The sequence below is a fragment of the Balaenoptera physalus genome (genome assembly GCF_965194825.1).
Source record: "Balaenoptera physalus genome assembly, chromosome: 3".
In the NCBI taxonomy this organism is placed as follows: Eukaryota; Metazoa; Chordata; class Mammalia; order Artiodactyla; family Balaenopteridae; genus Balaenoptera; species Balaenoptera physalus.
The window spans coordinates 79,810,846-79,826,080 of record NC_138890.1 but is presented as its reverse complement, the minus strand read 5'-3'; the positions used below and the strand labels follow the sequence as shown (position 1 = coordinate 79,826,080).

Genomic DNA, 15,235 nt, shown 5'->3' with positions numbered 1-15,235 from the left:
AAATCTCTCCTACTTATTTGGTGAAGTTACCATTATCTTAGTACCCAAATATTATAATAAAAGTACATAAAATATATAAATTATAATTTAATGTCATTAAATAAAATATAAGCTTCTGTAATATATCAAAAGGATAGTACAATATGACCCAGTAGAGTTCATTCTAATAACACAAGAACAGTCCCACATTAGGAAGTGTATCATCATCAATTACATCAACAAATTGAAGGATAAACCATATGATTATAATTATGAATGACAAAAAAAGTATTTCATAAAAACTCAGTCATGCTTAATAAGAACAAAGTAATTTAGTATCCCAAAAATATTTAAACATAACACTTCTTAACAAAAACATTAATACACATAGAAATAAATAATCCTTACACTTCTCTGATTAAATGTCTGAGAAACTTTTAATACAGCTAAATGCCTAAACTATGGTGAAATTTGATGGTAGTAATTGACAAAGAAGGACAAATTTGAAATTTTCTACTTACATATAAAACATACACACAAGCATATACATACCTCTGTACATACATTCACATATCTAAACACCATCAAATTCATATATAAACGCATATGTGTGTCCTCTCACAGAAAATATATACTACATGTATAACTATACATTTGTATTTACTCTATGTTAAAATACTAGTTTACCTGTTTAGGCAGTCGGAACAAGGAATTCTTGTAGAAAATGTCCTTAGCCTGGCTCCATGTACCATCGATGATGATGATTGTGGAAGGATAAATAGGAGAATCTAATATAAATTCTTCCAAATTAGCAGCGTCAGCCCCTGGATATAATATTAATGTATCAGACTTCCGACAAACAGTTGAAAGTTCAGGATCTCTAAAAGTTTAAAATAAAAGTCTTTATTAGCCTGGGGTGGGGGTGAAGTTTTATTATTCTTATTGAACTTCATTCAAAAATACATGTCAAAAAAATAAATAAATACATGTCAAAGCATTTTGGCACTAGAGATATAATAAAGAATGACACAGCCTCTCTCTGCAAGCAACAAAACAAACTTGAGGGGGAAGGAGACAAGTTAAAAGTCATTAAAGACAATAAATGGTATAATCTTCAAACTATAATAATAAGTGGCATCTACAAAAATATACAGCCAATACCAGCTCTAACAACGTCCTTTTAGATTGGGATCAAGGTAAAGATAGGGGCTTTCGCCACTCATAATACACATTGTACTGAAGGTCCCAGTTACTACAATAAGGCAAGAAAAAGAAATAAAAGGCATAAACATCAGAAAGGAAGAAATATAAATGACTCTACTTGCAGATAATGCTACTTACATAGAAAGTTCTAGGGAATCTACAAAACAATTTCTACAACTAACAAATAAATTTAGAAAGTCATAGTATACAGGGTTAATATACAAAGCCCAACTGCTTTCTTATATACTAGTGGCAAAAAACTGAAAATAAGTATTTTTAAATTCCATTTACAAAGGATACTAAAAGTAGTAAGTCTCTTAATCATTCCCCCATGGTTACATCACATACTCTAACAAAAAACTAAATCAATCATTCAGGACTTCCCTGGTGGTGCAGTGGTTAAGAATCCGCCTGCCACTACAGGCGACATGGGTTCGAGCCCTGGTCAGGGAAGGTCCCACATGCTGTGGAGAACTAAGCCCATGCGCCACAACTACTGAGCCTGCACTCTAGAGCCCATGAGCCACAACTACTGACATCACGTGCCACAACTACTGAAGCCCGCACGCCTAGAGCCTGTGCTCTGCAACAAGAGAAGCCACTGCAGTGAGAAGCCTGCGCACCGCAACGAAGAGTAGCCCCCACTCGCCGCAACTAGAGAAAGCCCGCATGCAGCAACAAAGACCCAATGCAGCCAAAAATAAATAAATAAAATAAATAAATTTATGAAAAAAATAAATCAATCATTCAATTACCAGATTAATAAAGTCAATAATCTTAACCAGCTTTAGTTTAAAATCCTTCAGTGAATAATAATTTACTGAGTAAGCACTATATTTGGTACCATCAAAAATACTGAACTTAATATCATAGGCTCAAAATGGGATAGGCTATTTAGAAAAATATCAAGTTTCTCAGCCCCACGCACATCTGTGGAAGGGTTAGATAGCCAAATGTCAGGGATGACTCAGATAGTTTCCACTTCTACCACCATAGATGCTCACCATTTTTGCAATAAAATAACCGAGATCCAAGCTGGCAGATTATATATCCACATCTATCCAAGAATTACAGAGAAACTATCATTATAAAGAGCCTCCGTGTGAAAGAAGTGTCACAGTGTAAATTATGTGGTTGCTCCCCATGTGAAGAGCTCTGGATGGTGCCTCCACTCCCAACGAAACAGCAGAATCTGCAACAGCAGCACCAAGCCCAGAGCAAAGCTCACCTCTGGCGGACAAGGCAATGCAAACCGTGCAAAAGAAAAATCTATATGAGAAAAGAATGCCTAACCAATAGTTTCAGAGAAAGGAAAAAATGATTTTATAAAGTTCTAACATGATGTTATTTTCGTAATATAAAGCTAAAATAATAAAGGAAGGAAAAAGTTTGGTCAATTCCTTGGGCTTGGTGCTGGCACTAGTCTTACTTAGCATTTTCATAAGTGAACTGAAAAAGAAATCTCAATATTTTCAAGAGAAATTAAATTTTGCATCTAAAAATATATTTAACTGTGTAGATAGAATCAAGGTAATTTGTGAAGGCTGTGAATAGGTAGAAAAGCAACAAATATGCTTCAAAGGTAAGAAACAACTTGTAGAAAAATTTCAATATACATGCAGCATATTATACATATTTATAATAATGGGTTCTGTAATACAGTGTAAAATAAGATCCAAGAATATTACAGAACTGTCTGTGAAGATATCAACTAACAAACTGCTGCACATACTGGGCCTCATCAAAAAATATATATATATATTTTAAACATGACAAGAGAAGGCATTCTATCATTTTTTTAAAATATGGATGTGCCTATAACTGGAACACTAAATATAGTCCTAGTCACTGTACCTTAGGAAAGCCTTCATGGGCTAGAAATGAATATATGTTTATGTAAATGTGTATCATATATAATTGTAAAAGAAAAAGAAAGAAAAACATTAACTAAATCTAATACAAGTACCCTAATATCCTGAAATAAAATATCTTAACAAAATGAAATAAACAGGAAATATACATGCCTTTTAGGCTCAACATATATACCATGGAATTTAGATAATGCTATAATTTGTTTATTCCATTTTGGTCTGTTTATGTTTTGCTTATCTTGTATTATTTTGAGGGAGAAGGCAGAAATTAAATTTTTTAACCATTTCCAATGTACCATGTTCTAGGTCTAATAGATAACTTGAAGGAAACCATTTTTAAAGTAAAAAAAGAATTTGTTTAAATTGCCCTAAAAGTTAATTTACCTTTCCTCACTGAAGCGACGACCAATCTTGACTTTACACTTATCTTGGGGGAGACAAGCTGCTAGCAGAGGAACTGTCCGCAACACCTTGTTTTCCTGTAATTAAAAAATTAATTAAAATGTAGATTCTAATTAGATAAACACGCTTTTAAAACTTTTTGATGAACATCTGATTCACAGCATTATGTATAATTTTCACAAGCCTTTTACTACAGACCACAGTTTAATAAAAAGAGCTATAGTTTCTCTGACTTATCAGTATTAAATATAATACAAGTGTATATTTTTATTCGATTTGGGTGTGTTTACATGTTTACTGATCAAAAAGGATAACATTAATCTAAATAATAAAGATTATGAAAAATGTAAATTTGTGTTTAACTAAATTGAATCATTTATTCTGACAAACTTCTTATTTCACTAGTAATTACATTTTGTAGTATGTCAACTTGAAGATAACTGCCTAGATATTTATGCCCCAAAAGCAAGGAAGTGCTCAAAAAAAACAAAACAATAGGGCATATCAAAGGGTCACAGAAGCCAATCTTAAAGAGCACCCAATGGAACAACTTGAGCAACAAAATAACAGTATTTGGATTATAACCCAAAATATAAAATAAATACAGAGTCTAGACTGATATGAATAAATAAATGGGAGAGAAGTGACAAATCTTCCTCATAGAAGAATTCCAAGTAATAAACATAAACTCTCCCCTCTCCAGGAGGTGGAGTTTAATCTCTCCCTCCTACTTGAGTGTGGGCTGGATTTATGGCTTTCCTTCCAAGGAATAAAGTATGGAAAGAGAAAAAAGTTATAACTTCAGTGTGAAAAAAGCTGGTGACCATTTCTGTAAATTGCATTAACTATCATCATAGTTAATGTTCACCATAAATCAGTGGGTTTTTTTCAACGTCCTAACTTCCAACACTAAAAACCACCTTTCTGGTTGCCACAAGAATTCCATTCTTAATCCTAGTAAAGTCAGGTGCTTAGCTATTCTGCTTTAGCCTCGTACTTTTCTTGGTTATTTTGGTCTATAGTGCTCAGTCACTGCCTGGCTCTTCTCCACTGGCCCATCTGGGAATGTCATGCTTGATCAAATAAGTGGCAGAGGCCCTCTCTAATCAGTTTACTTACATAGAGCCCAATGTTATCTTTACCAGTTTATATAATCCTGCATATATATATCCTCACAGTGAATAACTTGTGTCTGTAAAAAAGACAATGTACTAAAGGAATATCAAATATTACTTACTTTCCTTTAGGAATATCAGTTATTTAGCAAATTGATATACAAAATAATAAAGTTATATATGAATTTATAAAAGTAATTAAAAATAAATTTATAATTACATTATTTACATTTAAACAGAAACCAAAAGTACTGTAGTAACAGTATTCAACAACCACAAACACACACATAGATATACCCTCAGGGACATTTTTGTGTTTACCTCTTTCACCCCTGGGTCTTGGAAGTATTGATTAAAATAACATGTAAAAGGTAAATTTACAGATGCTGAGAGTAGTTAAACTGATCTACCTAATAAAAAGTTCAAAAAGGAAACAGAAGAGTCAGAATTTGCTGGAATTTTAACTAAAAAGAACATGTAGCAGGCTGGCACTCTGCGGAAGCCTGAAAACAGCTATTTGGAGCAGCTCCTATGATGAATGGGACTAGCAGGAGATAGGCGAGAGGGAAGTTTCAGGACATTTTCCAGTGTCTCATACTGTTTTCTTCCCTCCTTACCATCACTATTGAGACTTCGACACATAATTAAATCACTTTCCAAACTTTTGTCAAAGTAACACATGTATAATAGTCAAATTAAATGGTGCCTAAAGATTTGTAATGTTCCCAGATACACTCCCCAATACTACTTCCTAGAGGCAATCACTTTAACTCTTCTAGCTATTTCTTCCAGTAGTTATGTCCATATTTCTATATATGTCTTGCTATTTCTTATCAATTTTAGATATTATCTACAAACTACCATTTATTATCATCATAATAGCTAACTTTAACGTATATAATTCTAAGTGCATTTTATATATTATTCATTTACTATGCACCACAAACAAGTAATGAAGTATATTTTTTATTACGTCCATTTCACTAATGACAAAACTGAAGCACAGAGAGGTTAATTATCTTGCCCAGTGTTACAGAGTTTACAGAGCTGTTAAGGATTTAAACTCCTGAGCCTTACTCTTAACTACAGCATTCTATAACTACAGCCTCTCGTAATAAATGAAAATTTAGATTTCTTACAACACTCCTTACCCTTACATCTTCTAATATTTTTAGTTAAATCAATAAACAGTATTTACATCATTAATGCCTACATATACGTTGTTCACAAAAGGCCAAGCAATTTAACACAACGTTTCTTTCTTGTAAAGTTTTTTGTTATTCTTGAGATAACTGTTTTGTTTTTATCCTTAAGTAATTTTCTACATGCATATACCTACTCTTTGAAATGCTCCATCATATCACCTCCATTTCATCCACTCCATCAAGTCTTCTTTTCTCAAAGCCCCCTCCTAGAGCCTATCCAAATGGTTTTCAATCACTTTTTAGGGGAAGTCATCAAATTGGCCTATTCTTTTATTGAAAACAGTATGCTGAGATTAAGCACAAGGCAGCCAAGTATGACTGACTTAGATTAAGATTGTAAAGTTCCTTGGAACTTTAAGGAAAAACAATATGGATGTACTTGTACATACATAAAATACATTTATAGCACACACAATTATGGATGAATCATCTAAACTGTGAATTAACTATGAAGGAAGGAAGGAAGGGAAGGAGGGAGAGGAGGAGAAAGTGGGGGAGGGGATGTGGAGGACAAGAGAGGAATGAAGAAAAAAAGGAACAAATAAGAGATATGAAAACATTAAAACTGCCACAAATCAATGAAAACACCTACATTTTAAAAGCCATCTTATGTCTGGAACCATACAACAATGAAAAGGCCCCATACTATGTATATGGCAAAATGAAAACAGCATTCATCATCAAAAGTCAAGTTTTAGCCACAACTGTTATGGCCAGTAAGCTATCATTTTATGTAAATTTGAGCTGCACCGCGTTGTAAGTTTAAATGCAGTAAAATAATGCTAGTGATTAAAGTGTCACAATCCTGACAAAAGCATGTTGTTAACACTGAAAAAAAAAGGTTGCCCGACAAATGAAATATTTAACAATTTGCAATAAAAGAATAATTGCTTCATCATTTGGAAAAGGAAAGTGACAGATTAATATCCTTTAATGTCTTTGTTAAAGTCTTCAAGTGGTATACACCTCAGAAATTTAAGAAAAAAATTATTCCCCCTTCGAAAGCCTGGAAGAGTTTTAACTTCAGTTTACACTAAACCCATTTTTGTACCATGCATCAACTAGTTTGGTATTGATGATAATTTCTGGTTTTCTATGATCTCCTTCCCTCCTCTCTTCATTACTGCAGTTAATCAAGAGTTACTAACATACGTACACACTAGCACATGCATAATTCTCACCAACAGATGAAATTAACTAAAAAGTCTTTCTATACAACACGTATACATATTTTATATATTTATTTTTATATATACATGTAAAATATACATATTTGTTCTATTCACTTAAAGAAGTAAAAAATTTATTTTACGCATTCATTTTATAACACTAAAATGCTGAGCGTTACCTCTGCCCTAACAAGAAAAGACATCAAAGGATACAAGCTATGACCAAAATTTAAAAAGCAATAATTTCTTAGCTCTCTACTCACAAAATCTCTTTTTTTCCTCCATACAAAATTGTTGGAGTTCTAAATTTCTATATATTCAATATTCATTATACAATTCAGTAATGTACTTTTTATGAAATTACACAATTTTTGTCTGTCTATAAAGCATATGATACTATACTATCATATAATATATAAAAGAAACTATTTTTTCCCAAAGAGAAAGCATTTATCATCAATTTATTTTCAAAAATGCTGAAGAGCTGAAAGGGACGAGTATGTTCATCCGTATGCTCCCTCTTGTGTCCTAATATTCTATCTGAAATTGTGCATTTTATGACATCTTACCTCTGCTGGATGCTGAATTATGTACAAGTGGGTAGAGATGTGTAGAGGATGCACTGGTAGAAATGGACACAAACACACTTTCTGAGGTCGGCTAGAGGGCAGAAAAAAAATGAAAACCTGTATGTTTAAAATAAAATTATATAACAATAACCTAAAATTTGAACACAATCTCACTTCATTATATAGATTTGCTAAAGCTGCCTTCTTTTAAAATGATACCAAGAATGAATTTAATCAATCATATTTTCAATATGAGAATTTGAAAAAAGACTCAAGTAAATTTTTTACCATCCATATAGATCAAAGTACCTCAAAAGATCTTGCCTTAATTATCTTCAATGGAAGAATACTCATAAGTCACCACCATTGTCTTTTTATTCATGAAGAAATACTTCTAATAATTTGCATTCCAAATCAAGAACAGATCTCATGTCAAAGAGAAACCTGGCAACTGATCTAAATCATCTGAAGTTGGAGGGAACAAAATGATGATAAAATATTAGAATATAATTTCCACCTAGAAGAGAGTTCTAATCAAACTTAGCCATCAGTCAACATGGAGAGCTTACCAATTGTGAGAAGAAACCCAAACGGGCCACCAAAGTATTTTTGGCTAGAATTATATCCACAGAACGCCAGTCTATCCATTTGTTTTCCCTTTTGTTATTGTTTACTTTGTTGTTTTTGTTTTACTTACTTTTTAGTGCTTTACTATTGTTTCAAAAATACTTATTACAAAATTCAGATGGAATAAAAGGGTATACGTCCCATCTCAGTCCTCCAGCCTGGTGCATTCTCTTCCCTAAGGACAACCAGTGATTAGTTTCTTGTGTGTCCTTCCAAAGGTATTGAAGGAATATACATGGATAGTTTACCATTATATCCTATATTTAATATGTGTGTTTATAATATGAAATTCAACAAACGGCCAGATACAGTATATGATGGAAGTAAATTTTCACAGTGGACCACTATTATAGGCAGATGTTACATGCCATTACAACAGTATACAAGTGAATGTTATATTAAAGGGAATTCCCAACAGCATACTTACTACTAGAAAACTGATCGCTATCAACTGTTTCCTCAATTTTACTTATGTTGAGTTATAGCCTAAGGTAAGAAATACTTATATTAATAAAACACAGCGTGAGTAAATTGGTTCAATTATATCTACCACCTCATTCTGCAAGAAACTGTCAAACCTTTGTTCCTGCTGAAGAAATCATCTAGATAATATCTTACGCAGAGGTAGAAATGTATTGTACAACATGACCCCACTTCCCCTCTCCACCACTGAACCCAGAGTGGATGATTAACCAAAGGAAAATCAATATACTTGCTTTCCAGTGATGTCTGAAATGATTCCGTGTGACTACTCAGTCCTACAATGGGTTCCTTCTCAGGAATGTGAGCAGATTTATAGGAATGGAGAGTCTTTCAGTGGTCCCAAGAAGACCACTTAAACATAAGTAAACACAGGAGCAGTGACTGATGGGACTACGTATACTGACAAACAGATCAAGGGCTGCAATTAGAAAGGATTTCCCATTCAACAGGAGGAGGAAGAGAATAAGATACATTAGAATTCTAAAAGTTTAAGTTTCTGATTTTTTTTATAAAGTTTTTTTGATGTGGACCATTTTTTTAAAGTCTTTATTGAATTTGTTACAACACTGCTTCTGCTTTATGTTCTGGTCCCTTGGTCCCGAGGCATGTGGGATCTTAGCTCCCCAACCAGGGATTGAACCCACAACCCCTGCATTGGAAGGCAAAGTCTTAACCACTGGACTGTCAGGGAAGTCCCTAAGTTTCTGATTTTTTTTATATGAAACTCTGCATATGACTGCAATGCATGATCAGATGTCAGTAAAATTCTTTTATAAAATGTAATTTAAGATCAGATGAAGCCATTTTTAAAAAATCAGAATTTAACTGGATATCAACTTACATATTTATAAATTATATGATTCTAAGAATATGAAAGAGTGCAAAAATGTCATATGTTTTATGTAGGAAGCATCTACATATCAGCAGGGCCAAAGAACTGCAAAACCCAACAAGTAAACAAACTGAGTGAAAGCTGTAGATTTCTGTGGGGAGCAGAAAACTAGGTAAAATAAACACTAAAAATAACATCTTTAGCTCATGACATATATAGTAATTATAAAAGTCCTTAGTATGACAGGATAGTGCAAAGAACTGCTTTAGCTATTGATAGCTCTGGGTTTCATGTCTGACCAAAACCTCTGTTCATGGGGGGCAAAAAAGTTACCTGGGATAGTAATTTCTTTACTGGAAGGACATGTTTGATCTTTAGGAAGATTTAGAATTAAGTAGTTTGGAGAGTTCCGCTTCCAGGATAACAAGGAAAGTTGCTTCAGAGACCCACTCTCCAGTGAAACAAGCAAAACTGACAAATACTGTTTTAAAAAACAACCATTTAAAGTCTCTGGCGGGACTTCCCTGGTGGACAAGTGGTAAAGAAGCCGCCTTCCAATGCAGGGGACGCGGGTTCGATCCCTGGTCAGGGAACTAAGATCCCACATGCCACGGGGCAACTAAGCCCACATGCCACAACTACTGAGCTCGTGCGCCTCAACTACAGGGTCTGCGTGCCACAAACCACAGAGCCCATGCACTCTGGAACCCGCGTGCCACAACTTGAGAAGAGAAAACCCACACGCCACAACTAGAGAGAAGCCCATGCACCACAACGAGAAACCCGCACGTCACAACAAAGAGCCTGCACGCCACAAACAAATGATTCCACGTGCCTCAACGAAGTTCCCACGTGCTGCAACTAAGACCCAGCACAGCCAAAAATAAATAAAATAAACAAATAAATAATAAATAAATCTTTTTTAAAAAACTTAAAAAAATAAATAAAGTCTCTGGAAATTGTCCTAAGGGCATATTCAAATGAAGAAACATTATTCAAGAAAATCTATGAAAACTTGGTATTGGGATAGTTTGTGGCATTTGAGCCATAACCCATTTACTACCTTGCCCCAGTTTAGGTTGACAGAAACTCCACTCCAGGTAAGTGTGGCCAAGAGAACAGAGCTTCCTCTCAGCTTTCAATCAAGACTTACCATATGTCACAGAGAAAGGTAGACCATCAGCATTTCTCATCTCTCCAACTCCAAATTGAAGAAAATAAATTCCTGGTGAGTGTGGCCAACAGAGCAGTCTCCCTTCCTCCACCCAGCCTCCACTTAAAAAACAGAAGCTTTACCACAGTGCAGTAGGCTGAAAATGCTGGGACCCCAACTGTTCTCACCCCAGTTCACTTGTAGGACAGAAGTTCTACACCAGAAGCAGCAAGTGTCAGAGGCTACTGACCAGCCCTGTGCCCAGAACAGTGGCTCAGAGAATCCACCCTAGAGGAGAGGCAGACTGTAAGAAAAGAGAGCTCTGAAGCTCTCCCCAAAGTAACTGACTTTATTTGAAATGGAGTGTGAGAAGTTCAAGCCTAAGGGTGCTCTCAAAAACAATAACTCTTCTTTATTAAGAGCAACAGCTAAATCACAGGCCAGCTAGTTTATCAGAAAGAACCATGGAAAGAGACAGCTAAGAAGAACACACATGCAGTCAGAAAAAAACTCAGAGTGGCCTCAAAAACTACCCCTCTCCAAATTTAACTGGATCAGACTGCTGAGCAATTTATTCTCCAGGGCACTGTATGGAAATGATAAAATGATCAACTGATAATTAGTGGAGCCTAATGGACAGGATGCAATACCAAAAGAAGAAGGCAGCTTTAAAGAAAGATGTTGTAAAGAGATACTCAAAGATAATCTGCTAAAATCATTGTAATACTGGTGGTGTTTGCACAACTTTGCTAATATAACAGAAAACCTCTAAATTATACACTTTAGTAGGATAAATGCCATGCTCCGTGAATCGTATCTTAATAAAGCTGGTTTTTTTTAAAATATAAAAATGCAATGAAAAAAGAATGTTCAACCTAATTAGTAAGAAAGAGGCATTTTACCACTCTTTGACATCATGTTATGTTAAGGTGGGTTTCCTTCTCTACAATGTAAGCTACCTAAGAGCAAGGACTTGACCTACTTTTTTCACTTTTATATCCCAGCACCTAGCATAGTAAGCTATCAATAAATACTGTTGAATACATGAGAGAATACCTTTGCATTCCCTCTTACCTCAACCTTGAAATTCCTTTCTCCTCCTACACAATTTCTTATTCTATCCTTTCATTTTCTTACATATCAAATACTGATCTCTCCCTCACTTCCTCTCTAGTACTGAAGCAATTCGTTTGTATTATAAATGAAATTCAGAGTCTCAGATCTTCCTTTGACATTTTTGTTGTTTTGTTTCCTTTTGGCCGCAACATCCAGCTTGCAGGATCTTAGTCCCCAAACCAGGGATCGAACCTGGGCCCTGGCAGTGAAAGCTCCAAGTCCTAACCACTGGACCACTAGGGAATTCCCTCAGATCTTCCTTTGTTATCATTTGTGATCTTTCTGGTAAGCAATACCATATAGGGAGCCAAAATATTTACTGAAGAAAATATTTACTTAAAAAAAAAAAACAGCTAAGCACTTTATGTACAAACACTGTAACTGTGATTTAAGCTAAACCTAATTGTTTTGGTTTATGCTTTAACATGCTCATAAAATATCATTACCCATTTATTTTAAAGCATGTCCCCTTTATTAACCTTATTAACTAATTAAGAATTTTGCTTATTTATTATTAACAGCAATTTTTCTCGTACTTTCCTACTCCACAATTGTCTGCATGTACTGTGCTGGTGACTAGCTATCCAAATGTTAAACCATCTCTTACCAAACTAGTGAATAAGTGCAGAGAAATTGCTCTCCTCAATTTAAAATCTTTTTCCAAAAGAATAAAATACCTAGGAATAAACTTAACTAAGGAGGTGAAAGATCTGTATATTGAAAACTATAAGACATTAATGAAAGGAAATGCAGAACACACAAATAAATGGAAAGATATTCTGTACTCGTGGATTGGAAGAATTAACATTTTTTAAATGTCCATACTACCCAAAGCAATCTACAGATTCAATGCAAACCCTATCAAAATTCCAATGACATTTTTCACAGGAATAGGACAAAAATTCCTTAAATATGTATGGAACCATTAAACCAAACAGCCAAAGCAATCTTGAGAAAGACAAATAAAGCTAGAGGCATCGTGTGCCTTGATTTCAAACTATACTAACAAAGCCCTAGTACTTAAACAGTATTATACTGACATAAAAACAAACATAGATCAACAGGACAGAACACAGAGCCTAGAAATATACCCATGCATGTATGGTCAATTAACTACAAAGGAGCCAAGAATATACAATGGGGAAAGGACAGTCTCTTCTAAATGGTGTTAGGAAAGTTGGACATACAGATGAATGAAAATGGACTACTATCTTACACCATACACAAAAATCGACTCAAAATGGTTTAAAGACTTGAGTGTAAGACTGGAAACCATAAAACTCCTAGAAGAAAATATAGGAAGTAAGCTCCTTGACTTAGGTCTTGGTAATGATTTTTTTAATCTGACACCAAAAGCAAAAGCAAAAGCAGAAATAAACAAGTGGGACTACATCAAACTAAAAAGCTTCTGCACAGAAACAGAAACTATCAACAAAATGAAATGACAACCTACAAACTGGGAGAAAATATTTGAAAATCATATATCTCATAAGGGGATATAAAGAGCTCATAAAACTCAAGAGCAAAAAAAAAAAAACCAAACAATCCAATTGAATAATGGGCATAAAATCTGAACAGACATTTTTCTAAAGAAGATATACAGATGGCCAACAGGTACATGAAAAGACGCTCTACATCATTAATCATCAGGGAAATGCAAACCAAAACCACAATGAGATATCACCTCACATCTGTTAGAATGGCTACTGTCAAAGAGAATAGCAATAAATGCTGGAGAAGGTGTAGAGATAAGGGAACCCTCCTACACTGTTAGTGCAAATATAAATTGGTGCAGCCACTATGGAAAACAGTATGGAGATTCCTTAAAAAATTAAAAATAGAACCACTATATGATCCAGCAATTCCCCTTCTGGATATTTATCTAAAGAAAATGAAAACACTAAATCAAAAAGATATCTGGGCTTCCCTGGTGGCGCAGTGGTTGAGAATCTGCCTGCTAATGCAGGGGACACGGGTTCGAGTCCTGGTCTGGGAAGATCCCACATGCCGCGGAGCAACTAGGCCTGTGAGCCACAACTACTGAGCCTGCGCGTCTGGAGCCTGTGCTCCGCAACAAGAGAGGCCACGATAGTGAGAGGCCCGCGCACTGAGATGAAGAGTGGCCCCCGCTTGCCTCAACTAGAGGAAGCCCTCGCACAGAAACGAAGACCCAACACAGCCAAAAAATAAATAAATAAATAATAATTAATGGTGCTATTAAAAAAAAAAAAAAGATATCTGCATTCCCATGTTCAGTGCAGAATTATTTATAATAGCCAAGATACGGAAACAGATGAAGTGTCCATTAGTGGGTGAATGGATAAAGAAATTGTGATATATATGCAATGGAATATTATTCAGCCATAAAAAAAGAATGAAATCTTGCCATTTGTGACAACATGGATGGACCTCTAGGGTATTATGCTAAGTGAAATAAGTCAGACAGAGAAAGATTAATACCATATGATCTCTCTTATATATGGAATCTTTAAAAATACATAACAAAACAAAAAAACCTAAGCTCATAGATACAGAGAAAAGATTGCTGGCTGCCAGAGGCAGGGGATGGAAGGGGGAGAAATGGATGAACTGTTTTTGTATTTTTTAGTTTAAAAAAATTGAACAAAAAAAGTAAGTAAAATTTTTAAATAAAAATAAAATCTTTTTCCAAAGAACAAAAAATCTCCCTACATTCAAACTTAATCCTTGAAGGTTTAAATATTTCAACTCAATAATGGATTAAATAATTTGTAAATTCAACAAAATTTTATTCAAATATTTACTGTACATCTAACTATGTACCAGACACTAGGCACTTGCGACAATAAAAGAGAGAAAGATTACTGCTTTCATTGAATGTGTATGTTTTCACTGTGTCAGAAAAAATTTTTTAAAAGTTCCTTGCTTTCTATGAACTATTATGGATGATAGGAAAAAAACAGATCAGATAACTACACATTAAAACTTATTATTTATTATTTATCATTATTAATAAATAATGAACATTCATCTTAAAATAAAAATCAAACTACTTCTAGAATTTATATAGATCTAAGGAAGAAAAATTAGTATCTGAATAAATATCAACTGGTAAATTGGGTATAGGTTTAGGGAGTAACTATTAAGATATGTCACTGACAATATCATTGTCTTGCTATGTGATCCTGACTCTGTGTCAGAGGTTTTCAATTTCCTTCTTCATAGAACTAGTAATAAGGCACCAAGAAAGTTCTGGTGAATAACTACTGAATCACAGGCAAATGTAATAAAAATGTAATCATTTATGACTATTTTTCAACTAACTTATAACAGAATGACCAAAGTAAGAGCTGAGATTTTTCCCTCTTCTACACTTAACAACACATTGAAATGTATTATAAATACTGTTTTCTATCACTGGGGTTTATCTTCTTTAAAATCTATACAACCAATTAATGTTAATTATATTCTTAACATATAAATGGAATTTTCAAATAATTTCCCTGAACAAATTTTATGAAATAAGCTTTTT

The 15,235-nt window shown here is 34.3% G+C and overlaps 1 protein-coding gene across 2 annotated transcripts in view; it reads right to left on the bottom strand.

Moving 5' to 3' along the window:
• The window catches only part of DTWD2 (DTW domain containing 2), a 194,552-nt gene that overhangs the window by 158,607 nt on the left and 20,710 nt on the right, over positions 1-15,235 (bottom strand). For both annotated transcript variants that reach the window (XR_014261913.1, XM_082455802.1), the window contains exons 2-4: positions 7,514-7,604; positions 3,438-3,532; positions 667-859 (exon numbers count right to left, since the gene is read on the bottom strand). Coding sequence is in view for 1 of the 2 variants with exons in the window: in XM_082455802.1 (XP_082311928.1) it covers positions 667-859; positions 3,438-3,532; positions 7,514-7,604 (379 nt within the window). In the remaining variant the exon portion in view is untranslated. The remainder of the gene's footprint in view (positions 1-666; positions 860-3,437; positions 3,533-7,513; positions 7,605-15,235) is intronic.